Source organism: Oratosquilla oratoria, chromosome 3, assembly GCF_046742065.1.
Source record: "Oratosquilla oratoria isolate Oo_2021 chromosome 3, ASM4674206v1, whole genome shotgun sequence".
Taxonomy (NCBI): domain Eukaryota; kingdom Metazoa; phylum Arthropoda; class Malacostraca; order Stomatopoda; family Squillidae; genus Oratosquilla; species Oratosquilla oratoria.
This window is the reverse complement of record NC_134779.1, coordinates 56,303,308-56,326,654: the sequence shown is the minus strand read 5'-3', so window position 1 is coordinate 56,326,654 and position 23,347 is coordinate 56,303,308. Positions and strand designations below refer to the sequence as shown.

The window sequence follows — 23,347 nt, the reverse complement described above, 5'->3', positions numbered from 1 at the left end:
CCTACTACAAAGTCCTCCATAAGAGGCACTTTCCTAGCCTTAAGAGGAGTTCACAATGTTAAACTGAATCATCAATCAACCAATCAAGTTTGGGTTATGTGAGAGAGAAAATAGACGAATAGGATGACCAAGTAATATGTTGGGGGAAAAGTTTATTTTGCTTTCTTTGCTTACAGTGCAATAATTGATATGGAAAAAATAAATAAATATATAAATAAATAAAAATCTGTGACCACAGTTGTTGCTTTGGCCATTTCTGCTTAGATGGCCAAAGTGCGTGGTAGTTTCTAGTAGCTACTCAGGATTACTATGGAGCTTTAACATACCAATCATTTTAGTTACACGATCTCAGAAAATGGTATGTGAAGTGTAATAATGATGCATACAATAAGAACACATGACAAAGGAAGGTAAGTTTATTAAATATGAATTGTCATTAACTCCTAAACATACAGCATTATATGTGATTCTTCAGGTTCCTGTATGTTATAATTCAACCAATTTAGCCGTAGTTTCTCGAGGAGGCAATGGTACCTCCTTTACACGAATGAAATGATGATAGAAAGACCTAGTGTAATCATTCATCAAGTCCTGGGTAGCTTCAGGTAAATCACCATTGTGGCGTGCAGGTGAGCCCGAGTATATTGCAAAGGGTGGGACGACCGTCTCAGGAGGCAAAACAGTATTGTCAGCAATCATACAACAATCCTTCAACACACATCGACGACCCTGAGTGAAAAATATTTGCATTAGTAAATGAAATATATAATTACACGTGTTCATACATACAAATTTACATATATACCTAGATCTCTTAATCCTACACTTGCCAACCACCTCATGTAGACGTTTTGGCCCATCACATAACCCACTTCAGGAATTGGCCGAGTACATAAAACACCACCAATTCCTGAAGTGGGTTTACAACCTGGGCCCAAATGTCCACACAAATGGCAGCTGGTGAGTGTTGGATTAAGACACCTAGATATGCACTTTTGAATGATGTACAGTGATTCATGTGCTGGTCCTTGATGAGCACCTCTTTTTCCCAGTATTTGAGGAGTTCATTAATTTACTGCAGCACATGAAATATAATAAATGAATGGTACTAAGCAGCATTTTCACTGGTCAGAGAAGAATACAACTGAACTATGTCGAGGGAATACTTGTAAGACTAAGGTAAAAGTCTAACTTACACCATCACATTTACATCCAACAAGACATGATAAGGAAGGGCACAACAGAAGAGAGCTTGATAATGATGTCTGGTGGGATTAATGTAAATCTTTCCTGGACCCAGCTCAAAATGATTCTATGAGAAATTCTGCATCAATCTATCTGCTACCCCAGGTTTCTGTTGGAAAAGACCTGCAGCCCACCAAGTGACCAGTCATGGCCACTGGTTTGACCCATGAGTATCTCGATGAAGAAATTTGGTGTTGTTCGGATTGGGTGATTTTAGGGTAGTATAAGATGAGATTATTTAATGTTTGCTGGAGAGAGGGTAGAGTACCAGAGGACTGGAGTAGTGCCTGTATAGTTCCTCTTTACAAGGGAAAAGGGGACAAGTGTGAATGTAGTAATTTCAGAGGGATTAGCCTGTTGAGTGTAGTAGGGAAGGCTTATGGGAGAATCTTAATTGAGAGGATTAGGAGAGGAACAGAAGGAGTAATTGGTGAGGAACAGTGTGGATTTAGGACGGGTAGAGGTTGTGTAGATCAGATCTTTGTGGTAAGACAGATATGTGAGAAAGCTATAGGAAAGGGGAAGGATGTTTTTTGGGCTTTTATGGATCTGGAAAAGGCTTATGATAGGGTAGACAGAAAGGCACTGTGGGAGGTTATGCAGATTTATGGGATAGGAGGAAAGCTTTTGGGAGCTGTCAAGAGTTTTTATGTGAGTAGTAGAGCATGTGTTAGGATTGGAAATGGAGAGAGTGAGTGGTTTGAAGTAAAGGTGGGACTTCGTCAAGGATGTGTTATGTCGCCCTGGCTGTTCAACTTATACATGGATGGGGTGGTGCGAGAGGTGAATGCTAGGGTAGTGAGTCAGGGATTGGAGATGGTTAAAGAAAATGGAGAAAAGTGGGAGGTGAGCCAGCTGTTGTTTGCAGACGACACTGCGCTTGTGGCAGGGTCAGAGGAGGGATTGAGGAAGCTGGTGGCAGAGTTTGGGAGAGTATGTGATAGAAGAAAGCTAAAGATAAATGTGGGTAAAAGTAAGGTGATGAGATGTACAAGGGGTGAAAGTGGCAGTAGACTGGAAGTGAACATTAAGGGAGAGCGACTGGAGGAAGTGGATAGTTTTAGATACTTGGGTGCAAGTGTAGCAGGAAAAGGTGGAGTGAAGGTGGAGGTAGAATGTAGATTGAGAGAAGCGAGTAAATGCCTTGGTGGTTTAAAGAGTGTAATGAGGAATAGACATTTGGGAATGGATGCGAAGAGGAGACAGTATGAAGGAGTGATTGTGCCAACAGCATAGTATGGGGCAGAAACGTGGAACATAAGAGAAGAAGAGAGAAGGAGTTTGAATGTGTTTGAGATGAGGTGTCTGAGAAGTATGGTGGGGTTACTAGGCTAGATAGAGTGAGAAATGAGGAGGTGAGGAGGAGAACAGGGGTGAAAAAGGATTTGGGAGATAGGGTTGATGAAAGAATATTAGGATGGTTTGGACACATGGAAAGAATGAGTGAAGAAAGACTAGTAAAAGAGGTATGGAAGGCAGATGTGGAGGGAGTGAACATGAGGGGACGTCCTAGGATGAGGTGGATGGATGGGGTGAAGGGGGCTTTGGGGAAGAGGGGAATGTCTGTTGAGGAAGGAAGGGAGAGGACGGAAGACAGAGGTGAGTGGAGAATGGTTGTATATGGATGATGTTTTGACTGCATGAGGAGGAATGGGCGGGGGGGGTGGGGGGTGGGGTAGTATGTGTGAGTAAATTTTGACGCAGCCCGAAGGGATTTCTCCCCGTCCTCTCCTTATATGCAAAGGGGGACGGAGAGGGGGGGTCGCCGATTAAATGAAGCGGCCTTGCTGTGGATGTACTGTGTCTTGCGACACTGCTTCTGACCCAGGGCGGTGGGCAGGGTGCAGGGATGACCCGTCATCCAGGAGGTGCTCAGATGAGAGGAAGGGTGGGAGGGGTGTGGAGTGTATTTAGGGATGAAATGGGTGGGAGTGTTTTTGTGCCTTTCCCTTTTTGGCTACCTCCCTTGGAAGGGGGAAAAAGCCTTGGTATATGTATGTATGTATAAGATGAGGTGTTCTTGTGATTTCTGTGTGATGGTTGCAAAAGAACCATAGCCTCCAGGTTTCCTGAAGGCTGCAGGTCTTCTGCAAGAGACACCAAGGGCAACAGATTAATTGATTATATACATGGTTGAGTATCTAGTGATTGGAGTCTGCCGTCAAGCCAATTCTATATTGGTACTGTTCTAATGCAGAGTGGTAACCTGAACACACGTGTGTTGGTGTAATTCTTACTTGTTTTGGGAGTGATTTCTCAGTTGAATTAATATCTGGAAGAGTTTGGTGAAGTATAGAATTTGGAAGGCTATTGTGTAGTGCTTGTTTTGTGATCCGAGTGTGTTTATGTACTGTAGTGTGCTAGGAATAAATTACTATATATGTTTGAGCAGAATACCACCACCTACCCATCCTGTTATATCACACAAGCACTACCAGCTGAATATAAAAAACAAAAGCTTCAATATAAAATAGGCAAGGCCAAAGAATCAAATTGCCCTAGATGCAACCACCATCATCACCACACAGAAGGTACTGAACACTTCATCCTACGATGGCTAACACTAAAAATCCCTAGACAACAACTGAGTGACTTATAGGTATACCTGGTGGTCATAGCTGGCTACCTGGGAGCCATGGGTTTCCTAAAAGAGACCAGGGGTAATACATTGGGATTTCTTTAATTTCTAATTTTTAAATTCATATATAGTTCCAGCTTGTATAGTTTTGCTATTAGAGACAGAGGAGGGTCTGCAAAGGATGATGAATGATTTTGTTATGCTTTGTGAGAGAAAATTGAAAGAAAAGTTAATGAACAAAATAATGGTGGTATTCAAGAATGGAGGCCACAGGGTTGTGCAGCTTCATAGAGTGAAAATGGGCCAGGTAGAAAATTATAGATATCTGAGGACTAGTATAAATGAAAGTGGATGATTGTAGGATGAGAGTGGCTGTACAGTGAGGGAAGAGGGAGAAGGTAGTAGAAGCTCAATAAGCAGTATGGAAAAATAAAAGAATGTCAGTGGAGGCAATGAAAGGAATGTGTGAAGCAATAGTTGAGCCAAATGTTATGTATGGGAGCAAGTTGTGGTTGCTCCTAGAATTTCAATTGATGGTTTTGTTGGATGACCTCTCCTGCTATGCTCAGATCAATACCAAGATATGATCAATGGAATAAAGATTATTACTTTATCCTATATATGACCCAGGTTAATGGGTGAGATGCAGGGATGACCCATCATCCAGGAGGAGCCAAGAAAAGAGGGAAGAAGGGGTGGTGAATGGGAGTGGAATATGTGGGGATGAAATGGGTAGGAGTAATTTATGCCTTTTGACTTTGGCTACTTCCCTTGTAAGGGGGAAAAGCTCTTGGTATATGTATGTACTACATCTATTCACATAAAATTTCACACATGATCAATAGCTATAACAAAGACAACAATTTCAACCAACACTGTCAAAGGTACTTACAATGACACAGTTTTTGCCAATGTATACATAAGATCCTACTACAGCTGCACTAACAACAGAGCCTTCACCAATGAACACATGGTCTCCAATGTGAAGTGGGAAAAAGGCAACTCTGAAACCATATACAAAGAAGAGTAATTAGGATTTATGGGTTTGATAAAGAAATGACGCCTTATATCAATAACGACTATGACATAATTTTTTTCTTAAAGAAATAAGATAAAGTCTGAGTTGATATTTTAATATTTTGTCAATGACCTCTGAAAGGATGGAAACAAACTTGTGCTGAAGAGGTGGAGTCTTGGAGGTGACAAAGGAAAGACTTAACCTCTTCCATATGATGATGCCTTTGTAGGCATCATGAGGCATGAGTGGGTATACGAGAATGCCAGTGTTGGCATCTTGATAATATTTATTTTGTATTTGTAGGTGAGGAGGTGCTAAGATAAGAGGGAGGGTGGAGGGGTGTGGAGTGTATTCAGGGATGGAATGGGTGGGAATGATTTTATGCCTTTTCCTTTTTGGCTACCTCCCTTGTAAGAGGGAAAAAGCCTTGGTATATGTATGTATGCATTTGTAGGTGAGTGACTCCTGAATTACGTGAACTGGCTTGATCACATTTTCTGTGTTTATTATTACTCAGTGAAAGAAAATGGGTAATACAGTAGTGACTTTATATTTTATAATGCAAGTATTGTGATGCATTAATTATTATACCTCAGGCATCCAATGCTGTGCATAAGAATTTGACTTGTACTGAAGAGATTAAAGAGGATAGCAGAAAGGAGGGATAGTAAAAGAAGTGATCATTCTCTTTTAAATAGAAATGAATTTCTAATCATACAAGAATGCTGCATTAAATCTGGTCTGTAGGGATGTTCCTAAAACTTTCAAATAGTGACTACACACTATGAAGTCAATAACCAGAGTAAATTCTGAGCAATGTCCAACCATAATTCAAAAAAGTAAATGCAGATACAAAATGTCTACTCAATGACGCTGCACACAACCATCTAAAAAAGAATCACAGTTAACTCAAACACCTGGAACTTAATCAAATGATAAAATTTTATTCAATTTAAGGAAATTTTCAGTAGTCAAAGGATTCATGAGTTAAACTCCTCTATATATCTGGTACTGTTTTTGGTGAAAAAGTCCGTTAGCAATTCACATGATTTAGCTTAACCACTTCAATACGGGACTTAAATCTCGCGGGCAGCAGCCAATGCCAGCCGTACGACGTAACGAAATAATATTCGCGTCATAAAATATAGTCGCCGCTTATATCGATCGTTCTCTCTTTCACCCGCGAATTTTGAAAACCACAGAGAATGGGATTTAGGGCGCATTTGGGAGAATGTAAAAACACAGGGGCGACTACAATAAATATAATAAAGACGCCGATATGGCAGCGTCGCGAATCCACTTGCTCCTCATGACGCCTACGTGTGCGGCACCGTATGGAAGGGGTTAAGAGTTCATTTTAAGATGTTGTATTTATGAAAAGGGAAAATCACTAGGGATCGATACTGGACAGCTGCAGATTTCAATTCTATTGGGAGGATGTCAAAGAATATCATCTCCCGGTCACCCATCTCCATGGCTGTACCTTCTCTGCATGTAGACCAGTACCTGGTCCTCAGACTATGCTGAAATATAACTTCCACAATTTTCCCACAAACTTTTCACATGCAGAGCTGACAACTAGCAACTGCTTGCCTCCTCTTCTTACTTACCAGTGACATAAACACTTCACACCTTACTTACCAACGCCCTCCATGACACATTCATTATTCCCCAAGCCAAACTCACACAAAAATAGATCTACTACCCAGCATATTAGAACTATGATATTGTGCAGGGCTAAGATCTCGTATCCGACACAAAATACTAGCCCCACTAAGTCAAGCTATCATAAACCTACCCCCAAATCTGACTGGTGTGTCAAATTCATAAGTTGGGCTACTAATTTAGTACCAATTATGTTGTTAATTGGTGGCCCTACCAAGTGAGTTCACATTCATGTTGGAGAGACCTATGGGAGGGGACAAGGAGTTGCCAGCTGTCATATGCCTATGGGTTTCTGGTCAAAGCTGCTCTAGAGTAAAGCATGATCAAGTATTAATCAAAGAAATAAAATTTACCTTACCCTTTACTAAATTTCTTGAATGGTGGCCTAATCACAGCTTTGGATGATATGATACAATGCCGTCCAACTCTTACATTGGCTAGGTCACCTCGGATGATAACTCCAATTTGAACTATGACTTTGCCACTTAGGACAATATTTTGAGATCCACACAAAACACTTCCTCTACTAACTTTGTTACCTGTCGCCTGCAAAAGAATAAAAATATGATGCATGAGACTCACCTCAACCAATCTATGAGTAAAAAATGCTAACACAAGAAAATATTTAAGCATTCACTGGCACTTAATAACATTTCTTCTTACATATATTTGCAAAAATATATATATACATTATATATATATATATATATATAATTACAATTATAGGGAAAGGATTATATTTGTTGAGTTCTGTTTTGTTTCATACAATGTGCTTGTCCTCTATTCCAGTGCCAGTTCAGCTCAACTCTACCTTTATTAGAAAAAAATCACTCATATTTGGATTTTGGCTATAATTTAAAAATGGGGTCCATTATTACTTGTTTATAACAATTTTATGTTAATAAATCTAAAAAAGTAAATAAAGTAAAACTCAAGTGAAAAAAAATTCCAGCATGTGTCCTAGGATTAAGGCTAGACTTGTATATAATATATGTGTGATGGCCTATCAGGCATTGAATTCTGGTAGACCCAAATATATACGTGATCTCCTTGAGGACTTTCATATAGACTCAGATATGTTGTTAAGACACAGTGTGATGCCACATAGATTACATGAGCCACGGTATAATTTGGAAATTGGATTTAGAGCCTTTGAAAATTGTGCTCCAAGACTCTATAACAAATTACCTTTGAACCTTAAGATGGCCGAAAATGTTGATATATTCAAGAAAAGACTGAAGACATACTTGTTTACTGAGTGTTATGATCTGGATGATATGACTATGAACCAAGAATACAAGTGTTAGTTTGTATGAGGGCGGCTGTAATGAACGCCGTGTAAGCGGCGGAATACGGCCGAGAAACTCCGACTACGTAAGAACGTAAGGATATGAATTCCACAATCATTTATTAACACATGTTGCACTATGGTTACCAATTGGTAAAAGCATTCACTATGTCTTCAGCCTGAAAAATAAACATCTGGATTGGAATTGAAAGCAATTTCACCTTCCCCCCTCTGATGAAAGTCTTCATTAATGTAAATGTGCCTCATCAAAACAGATGTAGCAACGCTGCAGAACTTCCATGTCACTATGATTTTTTTACATTTCAAAAGGTAAAATAAACCATTGGCATATCATTCTAATATCAGAGAATAAAGATGGGACACACCCATATTTTCTAATGTGTGGGGTTAGTAAAGAGTCTAAAGAGCACTGAAATCAAATACTTACAGTTTCTATATATTGTGCTTTCGGGTAGTATGTATCTTCTAATTCCATCTCTACGTAGAGTTCGTCCGTTTACTTATCAGTATATACACGGTGTGTGTATGCACTGCACTTGCCTTGTTTACCTAAGGCCTGTCAAATGAGTCACAACTGACAACCACCCTCCCGAAGCAAAATAATAGTTGTTTTGCTGACCGAATTTGCTCGTGATTGATAGTACTGTATTTACTAGTCGTAGTTATTTTCGACAAACATTCTGAATAATAAATAAAAGTCAGATAGACATTGCAAAATATTATATTCACTTGTAATAAATCATCTTTAATGGTTGTATCCTGATCTTTGATATTGCCTGTGTGCATTACTGGAGAATATATTTCGTTTGCATATCGATCACACGTGACCACCGAATATGTTATGAGAATACTAAAGCAAGACCCATGTTTACAATGTTCAACATTCCCTGTAGTCAAGGACCTGGGAATTGTTTAATATAAAAATGTCTCAGGTAGGACAAAGTTTACAATAGGGCTCATTCAAATTGCAATGTAGCAGTGCAGGGGAATGTAGAGACGTTTGTAGTATCAATAATAAGAGGAATATTTAAATTCATTCTGCGTCCCTGGACCTGCCTGGAGAGACGCAGTGCTGAGTGTGCGAGGTTTACTTACTTACTTACTGGTTTACATGGTGTTGTTCTGAGGTTGATCCCTCACAGTCACGGTGATCCGCCGCTGAATCCGGTTTTGGCGTCCCTAGTTAGTAGGTCCACTTGATCCGGGATGGAGTTTGAGGCTGCCCGACAGATGTCTGTATAGCCTGGTACCGGTGGTTATCAGGTAAGGACGTTAAGTATCTATCCAGGCCAGCCTTAAATGTGTCCACCGTGCAGCCTGTTATGTCTCTTACTTGTTTGATATAATGGAGTTTAGAAAGGCGGTGATGGTAAGATGTGTGTGGCCTCGTTGTGATCACCAAACCCCGCCGTTTTCAGTAGCAGCCATGCCTTGGTTGGGGGAACATCGCGGCTTTGCAGTATGCATGTATCTCGAAAATGGCCGTTCTGTCGTCGCCACCCAGTGTGCCTTCCGCCTGCAGTTCAACATCCCACGTTAGCTAGGTCAACATGAAAATGGAATTCCTGATATTTGAGCTGAAGTAGTTCTCATGGGATGCAAAAAGTTGCTATGAGTATAATGCAATTTGAATTATCCATCTAGCTGTCCTAGTTCTCGAGATATTGCATTTTGAATGGAATTAAATCGGGCCTATTTTGTCCCTGGAAATCGGGCCGAAACGTGCGGTCTGACTAATCATCGATCGAACGTAAACAATGACGGTTTTTACTGACAGGCACAATTTTATATAAAAATTTAGCATATAGTTGCATTATTTGACCTATTTTCTTTAAGATGTGTGATTTCCATGTAACTTGATCATAGAATTACGTTTTTATCCTCTGCAAAATTACCCACCACAGCTACGAATACCGTCAAATTACATGAAAATCACACATTTTAAAGGAAATAGTTTGAATAATTCAACTATATGCAAGCTATTACACTAATAACACAATAGTAATAAACTTAATAGTGTAGTTTGATCCATACCACCAGTGATCATAGATAGCGGGCATGACGAATCGTAGTTGTGGTCCGTAATATTACGGAGGATAAAAACGTAACTTCTCTTTGGTCAAATTACATGAAAATCACACATTTTAAAGAAAATAGCTCAAATAATTCAACTATAAGTCTATTACACTAATAACATAATAGTAAGAAACTTAATAGAGTGAAGTTTGATCCATACCACCATACGATGGCGGGATGGATGTTGATGTTGTTATCCGATAATCCGACCCGATAGAAAAAAAAAAATTAAAACCACCGATTTCTCAGCTCTACCGTAACACGCTGCCTTTATTTTGGTATTAGAATAATCCGTGATACTAGTAGTTTTTCTTTATTATGGTCAGTTGCCACAACCCTAAATATGTTAGCTCATTTTTTACGTTGAAACATATACCAATTTTCGATTTACTGCTGAATGCAGGCCGCCATGTTTATCTTATGTTTTTATTGACCGACATGTAACTGATGATGTGAATGTTTAAAATTTACTACGATCGTAGTAAATACACTCACACAACATTTTTATTAATTAAATTTCCCGCGGTATGTAAATTTGGCCGTTTGAATGGCGTGCGCATAAAATGACGCGCTATTGTGCTCGTCATCGACGGTGGCGCCTCTGGTGGTGTTTGACCTACCTACTTACGTCATGGTCCCATCCCTGATGGCAAGGCAATCAGGCATTGGGTTGAAGCATTGGAAGATACTTGTTGCACAAGAAGACCTAGGGGTAGTGGAAGACCAAAAACGGTAAGAACACCGGAAAATGTGGCCTTAGTTAAAGCAGCTGTCGAACAGTCACCAAGACGCTCTGCCCGGAAGCATTCACTTGCATTGGCCATGTCTAACCGAACTTTAAGGTGGACATTGCATTACGATTTATCGTTCCATCCATACAAAATAATGATTGTTCAAGAATTGAAGCCCACTGACTTTGAAAATCGCAGGAATTGCTGCCAGGAAATGTTGAGCCGCATCCCGAACCGTCAACTTTTTTCAGCAGTGACGAGGCCCACTTCCACCTTTCTGGAAGCGTGAATAAGCAAGATTGTAGCTAGTGGGCTGAAGACAACTCGAGAGAACCTCACCAGAGACAGCTCCATTTCTCTAAAGTTACTGTTTGGTGTGCAGTTTCCAAATTTGGGGTAATTGGGCCTTATTTCTTTGAGGAGGATGGAAGATCTGTCACCGTCAACTCTCAACGTTATCTTGCAATGTTGGAAGACTTTTTTGAACCGAAATTGGGAGAATTAAGTGAGGAAACAAATCTGGGAGACATCTGGTTCCAACAAGATGGAGCAACAGCCCACACTGCTCAAGTTGCAATGGACAAACTGCGACAGATGTTCCCGGCACGCCTCATCTCTCAGAGGGGTGATGTCAAGTGGCCCCCACACTCACCTGATTTGAGCATTTGCGACTTCTTCCTGTGGGGATATCTGAAGGAGAAAGTGTTCAAAAGTTGGCCACACAATTTGAAAGAATTGAAGATGCGAATTCGGGAGGAAATTGCTGCAATACCCCTTGAGATGTGTTGAAAAGCAACCGAAAACTTCAGGCCTTCAACAGTGCATCGCTACAGATGGCCACCATCTTCCTGATGCCATCTTCAAAAAGTGAGCACACAAATGGCATTATATACTGATTCAAATAAAACAACAAATAATTCTGTAAGTATTGTTTTACTTTTCCTAATAGCCTTTCAAAACTCAGGCATTTGATTTGCCCCACCCTATATAAACATACCTTGACTGTGCAGGAGAAAAATACAGGTAGTGGATCCCCATTGGTATTTGTGAAATTACGTCTTTCCCACTCCCACAACATTTTCAATTTGGTATATATATTTTTTCATCTATATATTACAACAAATCCAACAACTTTTGTTGGTAATGTTTCAGTACACAATATAGCAATAGAAAATTAATTATTAAGTTTGAACATTATGATTATAATACATCAATGTAATATGTAATTTTCGGGAAATTAAGAAGGTAGATGTTCAGTTGTGTACATGGATGCAATATAGTGCTAGAAAATTATTAATCTTGTAAGTTATAATGTATCAATGTAATATGTAATTTTCTTGGCAGAATTAAAAAACAAAGAATTTGCTAAAACAGATTTCATAAGTAATGAAGTCATGCCGGACGAATGGTACACCATGTTTGTTATGATAGATGCTGATGTCGAAGAAATGAAGGGATGATAAATTCGTCTAACCTAACCTAACGTGTATTTAGTAAATAGGTACCTGTAATTTAAGGTCATCCAGATCATCATCATTGATGTTAGCGGCCTGTTCAATCACTCTTTCTGATTGCGCGAGGTGTATAGTTTTTTCATAGTTTGAAGGAATGCATGGATTTCAGCTCCATAGCATTCCTTCAAGAATATACCTCACAAGGTACTGGCAGAAGTACCAAGGGTGTACACCAGGCCTCAACTAGACTGGGCAGACAACACTTGACAAGATGGCGTCCCGATCCTATGCAATTGACTTCATTCATTAGTATATTTGCTGTAGCAAGGTATCTTTTATTTTTATTTCCGCCAAGAAAATCACATATTATGTTCATATATTATAATTTACAAAATTAATGTTTAATTTTCTAACGCTATATCGCGTCCATGTACACAACTGAACAATACTGTTGGATTTACAATATAGATGGAAAAAATGTACAAAATATTGTGCAAGTGGGTGAGTTGAAATTTTATAAATTCTTCCCTATTTCCCTTACACAGTCACAGTTAATAATCTTTTGTAGGCTTAGGAACAGAGTCACAGTATTTTTAACCCGTCACATAAAAAAAAAATGCATAGGATATAAGTATGGCAGCCTTACTCAGAATTTTCATGGCGAAGATTATGGCAGTGCTCTGAGCATGCACAAATGTAACATCACTGCTTGTGTCACTGCTGTACTGATAGCCAACCATTATATCGAATATGACATTGTATCAGTTGTGCTGTATTTGCTATTATGATTAGTTATTAACATAACCTAACCTACCTAATCATACCTAACCTAATAACTTAACCCTAACCTGACCTAACCAAATCTTACTTAACCTACCATAAAGCTTACAATAATGTTCTTGTTCATAGGTTTGAACTGCATTTTGAAACTCATCAAACAAAATAAATTTGGAATCAACTTCAAATTTCATGAGGAATAGCTTATAGCTTCAGTCATTTTGAATTCCTAACTCCAGGTGAGTGGAACAATAGAAGTGGAACTCAGTTCAATTGTGTTCAGAAGTTTGCCATACTTGTAGCCATGAAAATTCGGAGTATGCTGCCGTACCTCCAGCCAGTTTGAATAAGGAAATATTTTAGGACTAGTACAGGAATGGGGAAAAATTCACAAACCTTCCATTGTTTTTCTTTTGAAAATATATTTTATCAAATAGTTTTCCAACTGATTTGTAATAATTAGATATTTGTTTTTATCAGAAGTTACTTGCTAAGGTGATGGTAAATTGACCGTCACCACCTAAGACAGTCATGAAGAGCCAGAATTGAATTCACAGTACAGGTGTTTCTAGTTTTGTGGGAGATAAGGGTTCCTACAGGCATCGCACAAACTGAAATGAAAAAAAAAAATAATAAATATATATATATATATATATATATATTTTCTCCATAAAAACAATGGATTGTAAGAGGGATGGGGTTTTGGCCCCCCAAAAAACTTCCATTTTTGGGACAAAAAACACATTTATTTGACTAATAAAGTTAACATGTTCTAAAAATGTATCATTCTAAACCTATGTGTAACACTAAGGTGTAAATAAAGTATAAATAAAGCACCCATTAACACAACCAATTCAACTCATGTCAGCCGCTTGTGGTGTAGATACGAAAAACCGGATATGGTAGGCCTCGCGCCGGCCCGTACATCGGAATATTGTCTGATGCAGCTTGACCATACGAGGACTGATGTCATATTTTTCTGGTGTTTGATCAAATATTTTGGTGTTTTATGATTTTTTGTTTTATTTGACCCAATGACAAGACATCTTGTCATCGGAGTTTAAAGGGTTAACATGATGCTCCCTCATTTCTCACAGTCACTTGCTGGACTGGTTGTGACTGAAAACACACGAGAGTGCTGTAAACATTGAACTTGGAGCAGGAGCGACCACCTGTCGGCAGGCAGCAGAATTACACATCTGGCACACTATTTGAAATGCAGTTGGGGCAAATCGCATCTTAGAGAACAGATCGCACAATTTTAATTGATTAAATTTTTTTAATGTTGTATCTTAGTGAATTCGCACATAAAAAACATGCACAAAATGAGAAATACCTGTACTATATAAAACCGTCCATCTCCCATCCAAACAATCTTGAGGACCACATTGGGAAATTATGGTTTGAATCAAAGAAATGAGTGACAGTTTTCATGACATGACAAGTATCAGATACTGTTACAAAGGAGGATCATGCCAACAGGAGACTTTTTGGTCCATAACTAGGTCAGATGCAAAAAATTATTATAATAATATATAAAAATAATGACACAAATGACAAATAAAATGAATAGGTAAAGTTAAATAATAAACAGGTAAATAGTAAATAATAGATGGACAGATAAATAATAATGAATAATAAACAAATGGACAAATAACAAATACAGTACTACCTCTCATTAACGGACTAAAAGGGGGGTAACGGTGTCCATTGGTGTGAATAATCTGTTGATTTGGAGTGGTTTTTGGGTGCCATAGTGATTCCACAGCACTAAACAAGAGCACCAAAAACACAGCGAAAACACCGCAAACACAGCTAATTAACGTCCGTTAATGAGAGGTAGTATTGTAAATATAAAATAACTGGCAGGCATTACAGCATCTTGCTTGGGTGCTAATCTAAATGAATCTTAAAGCTCCAAACTGAACTACATTGTACTGCCTCTGCAGGAAGTTTATTCCATTTATTAACTACATGGTTGGCAAAGTTGTTTCTACCAACTTCCAAATTAGATATATTTCCTGATAGTTTGAAACCATTATTTCTTGTCCGATTCTCAATTGGTGTAAAAATTGTGTCACTTTTGATGTAAATTCTCTTTAGAATCTTAAAAAGACCTGTATCAAGTCACCTCAGAGTCTATGCTTTTTTTTAGAGAAAATAGATTCATATGTTTTAGTTGATTTTGATTTGATTTATTTTTTATATTTAGAATCAGTTTTGTGGCTCGCTGTTGTACTATATATATTTTTTGTGACCAGCCTTTTCATATATAGACCTCTATATATTTCTATCTCTTTTTTTTCAGAGCAGCAGTGATTCATGTATTATTGGAAGTTCTTCAAACCTAGTTGATGATATGCAGAATGTAAATTGCATTGAATTTAAACCTAAAGTAGATATGACTATGTGTGAAAATGATTACTATGGAGACCTAGATGACATTAAGTCTTTAAAATGCACAGACTGTCATGGCACTTATAAAAATGATCTTGCTCTCACTAATCCTGCAGTGGCTGAAGTCAGTGAACGTCCATTCAGTTGTTTTCAGTGTCGTGCACATTATTCCACTGCCAGTCAACTTAAACAACACATAAGACTTCATACAGGGGAGAAAGTTCATAAATGCACAGAGTGTGACTCGGCTTTTGTAAAAACAGAGGATCTTAAAGTACATAGAACATCTCATGTGCCAAAAGTAAAATATGTTTGTAGTAAATGTGACACTCCATTTAAAAGTAGGTTAAGACTTGATGTCCATTTTTGGAGTGAACACGGAGTTAAACTTTATGAATGTCTAACTTGCAATGCTATGTTTAAAACCAAAGGTCATTTGAAGATGCATGGTTTGACACATTCAGAAGAAAAGCCGTATTTGTGTTCCTATTGTACGTCATCTTTCAAAACTGTATCAGAACTTAATGCTCATAATAGAACCCACACAAAAATAAAGCCATTTAAATGTTTAAAGTGTGGTGCAGCTTTTTCGTGCAATTATTTACTTCAGAGACATGCAAAAAGGACGCATGGAGGAGAAAGACCGTACAAATGTACATATTGTCAGTCGGAATTTAGTTCATCGGAAAGTTTAAAGCAACACATTAGGATCCACACAGGTGAGAAGCCGTTCAAGTGTTCGTACTGTGATAGATTATTTCGAACTTCGAATGCACACAAAGGTCACGAGAGGACCCATACAGGAGAGAGGCCACACAAATGTAGATTATGTAATTTAGATTTCTCCAACTGGAGCACGCTTAAGTCTCATTACCGTATTCACACTGGGGAGAAGCCGTTTAAGTGTGAATTTTGCGGTGCTGCATTCAGAGTTTCGAATCACCTCAAGCGTCACAATTTGATTCACACTGGACAGAAACCTTACAAGTGCACTTATTGCGAATCTGCATTTCGAACCAAGAACGAGATGCTGATTCACACCCGGAACCATACGGGAGAAAGACCTTTCAAATGTTGTTATTGTGATGCAACCTTTGCTCGGATTGGAAACCGTCAGGTTCATATGATGCGTCACACTGGTGAAAAGCGTTTTAAATGTACATATTGTGAAGCTGCCTTTGTGCAGTCAAACACGCTCAAAACTCACATATTGACCCACACTGGGGAGAAATCTCACAAATGTGTACATTGTAATGCTGCTTTCATTCAGTCTAGTGCTCTTAAATCACATATTTGCAAAGTCCAGTCTGAAGGCATAATTAGTACTATGCAAGGGATTGCAAAGAAACAGGCAGAGAGACGATACAATTGTACTTTTTGCGATGCCTCATATGTTCGTTCCTTGAGCTTAAAAACACATATGAACATCCATGAAGAAAATTCCTATAAATGTACACACTGTAAGGCTGTATTTAAATCAAGGGAAGCGTTGAAAGATCACAGTGAAAAACATGTAGGACAGAAACCCCATTGTGATAAGCAACTTGCTCAACAATGTAACCTCAAAAGACATATTCGAACCCATGCTGGAGGAAAACCTTTTAGATGCTCATATTGTCAGGCTGCTTTTACTCACTCAGACACTCTCAAAGTTCATCTTTCAGTACACAATGGAGAAAAACAGCATCAATGCACATCTTGTGGAATTGCATTTAAACTTGAGCATATGCTCGAAGCTCATATGATTGATCATACAGGGGAGGATTCACATAAATGTCCTCATTGTAATGCACTGTTCATTAATTATAAAAACTTAAAGCAGCGTATGAATGTCCATTCCCAGAAGTCAAAAAATATAGAAGACACAGCACATACTAATTTTGAAGCACTAGATTACACAGAACTCAAGACATCAGCCATTAAATCTGTTAATCCAGCTGGCCACAGAATTATAATGGTTAAAAGCAACAAAGATGGCGGTAGAGTTATGATAGAAAATGAGGAGAATCTGTGCAACGGTCAAAAAACAAGCAACATGTCAGGTAGAGAAACTGGAGAAAATCAGAGTACGAGAACTATGAAAATTACCATCACTGGAAATGGGAGGGGTAACAATGTAATGCAAGAAAATCATATAGATACTTATGGTATGCCCTCAAGTATCAACTGTGAAGTTCATGAAAGTAGCTTTGCAGGTCATGATATCAATGAAGCAGAAATTGATACAATGTTGCTGTACATAAGTGAATCCAGCAATAAGAGTGATCCATGTGTGACAAATCAAACTGTAAATGGCTCATCTAGCAAAGATATATCAATTATTGATAAAGTAATAGGAAGTCAGGTGAAACCTGATGATCGAGCTTCTGAAAAGGAAAAGACCCCACTCATGAGTACCAGACATGAAGGTGATACTGTGACACATACATGGAGAAAGACCTCTGACTGTTCACAGTGTGTTTATGCTTTCCAGAAAAGAGATTGTAAGGTTCATGCAAGAGTGCACAGAGAGAAGCAGCAGTACCACTGTAAATTTTGTGATATGGCTTTCGTACATAAAGACTGCTACAATATTCATATGAGAATTCATACAGAAGAAAAGTCGTTTAATTGTACAAACTGTAGTGAAACCTTCATTTCCTCAGGCCTCTTGAAAAGACACCTAAGCGTACACACTAGAAAAAAAGAATATAAATGTCAATATTGTGATTTGACTTTCAGACAGGCCTCTAGCTTTAAATCACACAAAATAGGCCTTAAAGGACAAAAGCCTTACAAGTGCCTACAGTGCACTTTATCATTTCAAAATGAATTTCATCTGCATTGTCACATAAGAGTTCATACTGGAGAAAAACCGTACAAATGTACGTTTTGCGATGCTGAATTCTCTCGGCGTAAAGAACTCAACGTCCATAACTTAACGCACACAAGGGAAAGGAAATACAAATGTCCTTATTGTAAAGCCTCGTTTACATATTCCAGTAGCTTCAAGAATCATATTTTATCTCACACTGAACAAAGGCCCTACCAATGCAAAAAATGTGATTCTGCATATGCAAGTAGTAGTAGCTTAAAGTATCCAGTTTGTGTTCATGTTAAATCAAAACCTTTTAAATGTAATATTTGTTTTGCTGAATTTTTGCAGCCATCTAAGCTCAGGATACACAGATACAGACACATTAGGAAGAAGCCATACAAGTGTAAATACTGTAATATAGCATTTAAACACTACAGTATATTCAGAGTCCATTCAATATTGCACATTGAAAATAAGCCTCACAGGTGCTGTCATTGTAAAGCAACTTTCAAAACAAATATTGAGCTAAAGCTTCATAATATGGTCCATGATAAGAAAAAGACATACAAATGTACACAGTGTGAAGCTACATTTAGAAGTGTGTCTAAATTGAAGGATCATGTTTGTATTACAGAAGAAAAAGATTGTCAGCAGTTGACACCATACGGTGATATATGTGATAGCTTTAATGAGTTTGTGTTAAGTCAGAGCTCTTGTACAAGAAGTTCTTATACTAAAGAGGACTTTCAACCTTATAATATCAAAGAAACTCCCTCCACCCTCATGTATGAATGCAGACAGGAAAATGAATTTGGAAAAGGAAGTCATTCAAATGTACTTCATGATGAGAATGTTAGTTTAGATGGTTCATATAAGGAGCAGAACAATGATACTGTGGTTTTTTGTATAAACGAGTTAAGTGAGGTAATTAGCAATACATCAGATCATGCTGTTGCTGATACTTTTGGAGATATTCATGATTTTATAGCTGAAAATGTAGAAGTAGGCTGTAGCTCAGATTTGTCCACAACCCAAACCAATGTTGTTTTGACAAATTATGTGAGAGATGCTGTGAATGACTTAAATAAATGAGGTTAAACATGAGATTTTAATAATAAATTTTGGACTGTTATTGCATTTTGCTTTTTATTTTCTTAAAATCCACTCTGATACAGACCATCTTGTTAGGACAGTTTATCATTCTGAACCTTTTTTTTTTTTTCCTGCCATTTCCTTCTTTGCCCATTTCAGACCTTGGAACTTCTCACTTCATGTGGACAAGGAGAAAAAAATAGCCCCCCCCCAAAAAAAAAAAAAGTTAAATAACATAAATAATAAATGTCCCATTATCTAGTTAATAGGCATACACCAAAAGGCCTTTCTCCCTCTCATAAGAGAGGGGAAGTGTGTGGCAGTCGGCATACACCCACCAAAAACCTTTTTATTGTCTCTCCCATTTGTACCATGTGGAGTCATCCCTGTCGCCTGCCACAATACTTGGGTCAAAGGTCATGCAGTTAAAGAAGACTTCAAAGCCTTTTTCTTTCATTTATTAATCAATACATTATTGGTGAATTTGCTTCATACATGACTGTGTAGGTATACCTCTTTAACCCCTTTATCACACCAGCCTTGAACATAAGAACATAAGAATGAAGGAGACTGTAAGAGACCATAAGGCCTACACTAGGAAGCTCCATATCCATCACCACCTGTCATCCCCATCCATAAAGTTGTCTAATCATTTCTTAAAACTGATAGGTTCAGCACTTAATACATGGTTACTAAGTGTATTCCATTCGTCAACCACCCTTGGGTGGCACAGGGGCAGTGCTTTCACTTCATATGCAAGTGACCAGGTGATGGTAATGCTTAAAGCACAGATATATTTGCCAAAAAGGCCTTTTCCCTTTTATAAGGGACAGGGCTAAGCCACTGACCACCCCTGACATTCACCAATGCATTACAGTACTACCTCTCATTAACGTATGTTAATTAGCTGTGTTTGCGGTGTTTTCGCTGTGTTTTTGGTGCTGTGCAATCACTATGCCACCCAAAAATCACTCCAAAACACCGAAAACATAGCTAATTAAAGTCCATTAATGAGAGGTAGTACTGTACTTAATTATGAAATATCTTTTATATTTTCTGATTCCTGAATTTTCTTATCACTTTAATGCTTACACTATCTGATGATTTCTTTGTTAATAATACAATGGCATTATCAACTATGCTTTAATAAATATTTCTCACACTCCTTTAGTATATCTATCATTTCTGGATATCTTGCTAAAGTACAAGCATCCTGCAAGGGTAACCATTTGAAGGCATTATGTTCTTCAGAAAGAATTATGGGAGTGTTGGGGTCTTCCAATTCAGCTGGCCAATAAATAACACATTTTGGTTTTCCTCGAGCTTCATACTGTGCAGAATAAAAAAGAGTTAAGCAATTAGAACTCAAGTGCAAGGATAAAAAGGTATATATACATATGTACAGTATATATACAAATATGTGTTTACTGGTATGTGTGGGTTTACTTAAATATCAACACAGTCAAGGCTTACCTTTATTTCTTGTTTAAAGTCCTTAATAATTGATAAATGTTCCTCTGTGAGTCCTGCCTCTTCGCATGTTTCCCGTAAAGCTGTTTCCATATCTGATTCCCCTGGGTCTACATGCCCTGTCAAATATGGGAAGTATGATATATGGGATAGGAGGAAAGCTGTTAAGAGCAGTCAAGAGATTAGAAATGGAGAGAGTGAATGGTTTGAGGTAAAGGTGGGACTTCGTCAGGGATGTGTTATGTCGCCCTGGCTGTTCAATCTTTACATGGATGGGGTGGTGCAAGAGGTGAATGCAAGGGTAGTGGATTAGGGGTTGGAGATGATTAAAGAAAATGGAGAAAAGTGGGAGGTGAGCCAGCTGTTATTTGCTGACGACACTGCTCTTGTAGCAGGATCAGAGGAGGGATTGAGGAAGTTAGTGACAGTTTGAGAAGGTGTGTGAAAGAAGGAAGCTGAAGATAAATGTGGGCAAAAGTAAGGTGATGAGATATACAAGGGGAGAGAGTGACAGTAGGCTGGAAGTGAGCATTAGGGGTGAGAAACTGGAGGAAGTGGATAGTTTTAGATACTTGGGTGCAAATGTGACAGGAAAGGGAGGAGTGGGGGTGGAGGTAGAATGTAGATTGAGAGAAGGGAGTATATGCCTTGGTGGATTAAAAAATCTAACAAGAGGAAACATGGGATGCCGACAGTAATAATCATAATGGGTGTTGCCCTAAGTTTCAGTGACTGAAAACTCAGCCCCATAGCAGCTAGCAATATTCTTGAAAACTTTCCACTGATCTTTCTCTAGGAAGAAATGTTGAACTGTTGACTATGTTATGTTAGTGTATTTTACACATTATTTTTACCCAATTGTAGTCAACAAGAAAGGAGCAAATCTCATGGGATCCTGCCTTTTATTTTTTTTTTTCAATTTATGGTTTTAGCTTAGGCTGTATAATTTTGAAGGCAATCTTGGTAGGCTAAATGATGACATACTTCAGACATGGTCTTTTTCAATTTATTCCCATGTCCTCATAACTCTCCCATCCCAAATCAAGAGATCTCTCATCTTACTGCACTCCCTATAATGACCTCAACATTACTATCAAATCATTCCTTTCTCTTCTTTCAATAATGGCAGGTCCAGTACTTTTGATTTCTGTACTTTTATTTGAAAGCCTGGTAATCAATTTGGTCACTACTCTTGCCAAGATAAGAGGGAGGGAGGGGAGTGGAATATATAGGAAATGAAATGGGTGGGAGTGGTTTCTATGCCTTTTCCTTTTTGGCTAACCCCCATGTAGGGGGAAAAAGTCTTTGGTATATGTATGTATGTACTCTTTGTATTCCCTCAATCTTGTTGTTATCCTTCATTTTATGTGGAAGCCACACCACCATTAGATGTTCTAATCTAAGGTGGACCAGGCATTCTAAGATGTTTTTGTTATCTCATCCATATGTTGTAGGACTTTCTATGCTACTGGCTTACAGTAGTAGGAGGAGTTGCTAGCTGTCCTTATGTGAAAAGGTGGGGGAAGTACAATTGATGTACAAAACAGTCTTAAGAATAATAACAGGCATGTTGAAAATAAACTCCAATGAGCTATCTTTGCTCAGAGGAAAGAAAAGAAAGAAAAAGAAGAAGAAAATCCTCCCCATAGCACATGAGAATGACAGGTCCACAATTGATCAAAACAAAGTGATCAAATCCACTAAACTATGAAAGAAATTGGAAAAGACTGCATATCTCACAAAATCCAGTCTTCCACAGAAAATTAACTCTTGGAATAGGCTTGGAACAGGATGATAAAGCCTTAGATAAAACCATAAAAGCATTCTAAACTAGTTAGATGGAGAAAAAGACAGCCCAATGATTGAAGTTTCTTTTCTGTATTATCAAATGGAATGAGATAGTAACTGAAGAGTGCAGGCATTATAGATTGCTGTAAAGCAACCTCGATACACCGGAAATGTAGAGGAATATAAGGAAAAGAAAATAATAAAAGGAAATCTAAAATAAAAAGACAGTAATGAATAGAATGAAATAGATTGGGACTAATTTAAATACACCCCAAAGCTCACAGTCAGGCATCCCCATCTGCACCTTAAAACACTAATAACATTTACACAAACCTCTAAACAAATACTTTTATATTTGATTAAGCACCTTTCCTATCCACAAATTTAAGAGCAAACTAGACACTGCAAGATACAAAGGCGGGACACCACAAGCGTAGCTCCCCTTCCCGTAAGATACAACTAGGTAAATACATACAGCTCACCCTTGAGCACTAGAACAATGCCAACAAATTCAGCCTAGAAAGGTACTGCATGCCCAAGTTGCAGTCACAACATACAGACAAATGAATATATTAACTTACATTACCCAGTATTCATGTAATTAAGACAACAATACAAAGTTTCTTCTCTGAGTAACATAACATTTACCAAATCAATGGCCATGGATCATGGGTCTTCTGCAAAAGAGACTGACTGTTATAAAAGTTATTGAATAAATCATGAATTAATAAAAACCATTACTGCAGTTACTACCTTTAGGAGGAGTCCACAAATTTTTTTCATATGATGCCTCCATAAGGAGATATTCAATATTTTTCTTCATGCGTCTAAATACAACCAATCCTGCTGCACGAAGCTCTGCTGCCATTTTTATGCCTGCAAAGAAAAACAGTATTTCTTTTTTCCAATTGTGTGATAAATGGTTTGGGCATATGTAAAGAATAAGTGAA

General features: G+C 38.1%; 3 protein-coding genes across 11 annotated transcripts in view; 1 reads left to right on the top strand and 2 right to left on the bottom strand.

Annotated features, from left to right (window-relative positions):
- Positions 1 to 402: 402 nt before the first annotated feature.
- Positions 403 to 8,435, bottom strand: DCTN5-p25 (Dynactin 5, p25 subunit). Its single transcript, XM_076181380.1, has 4 exons — positions 8,243 to 8,435; positions 6,865 to 7,052; positions 4,716 to 4,827; positions 403 to 729 (listed from the first exon to the last, which is right to left on the bottom strand). Exons 1-4 carry the CDS (start codon positions 8,288 to 8,290, stop codon positions 487 to 489), a joined length of 591 nt encoding a protein of 196 aa, XP_076037495.1. The 5' UTR covers positions 8,291 to 8,435; the 3' UTR covers positions 403 to 486.
- Positions 8,436 to 8,577: 142 nt separating this feature from the next.
- Positions 8,578 to 19,261, top strand: LOC143022884 (uncharacterized). Of its 2 annotated transcripts, none has more exons than XM_076181282.1 (2): positions 8,578 to 8,747; positions 15,162 to 19,261. In XM_076181282.1, the coding sequence occupies exons 1-2, from the start codon at positions 8,739 to 8,741 to the stop codon at positions 19,137 to 19,139; spliced, it is 3,987 nt and encodes a 1,328-aa protein (XP_076037397.1). In that variant the 5' UTR covers positions 8,578 to 8,738; the 3' UTR covers positions 19,140 to 19,261. The 2 variants fall into 2 exon arrangements, with proteins under 2 accessions (XP_076037397.1, XP_076037403.1); XM_076181288.1 differs by having other exon boundaries at positions 15,167 to 19,260.
- A 269-nt stretch (positions 19,262 to 19,530) lies between these two features.
- Positions 19,531 to 23,347, bottom strand: part of Datp (purine phosphoribosyltransferase family protein Apf) — a 169,697-nt gene continuing 165,880 nt past the window's right edge. For 4 of the 8 annotated variants that reach the window (XM_076181357.1, XM_076181364.1, XM_076181344.1 and 1 more), the window contains exons 2-4: positions 23,151 to 23,273; positions 20,613 to 20,728; positions 19,549 to 20,469 (exon numbers count right to left, since the gene is read on the bottom strand). In XM_076181357.1, coding sequence (XP_076037472.1) covers positions 20,272 to 20,469; positions 20,613 to 20,728; positions 23,151 to 23,265 — 429 coding nt within the window. In that variant the 5' untranslated portion in view covers positions 23,266 to 23,273 and the 3' untranslated portion in view covers positions 19,549 to 20,271. Of the gene's footprint in view, positions 20,470 to 20,612; positions 20,729 to 23,150; positions 23,274 to 23,347 lie in introns of all 8 variants that reach the window. The other 4 variants (XM_076181336.1, XM_076181332.1, XM_076181326.1 and 1 more) reach the window with 3 other exon arrangements.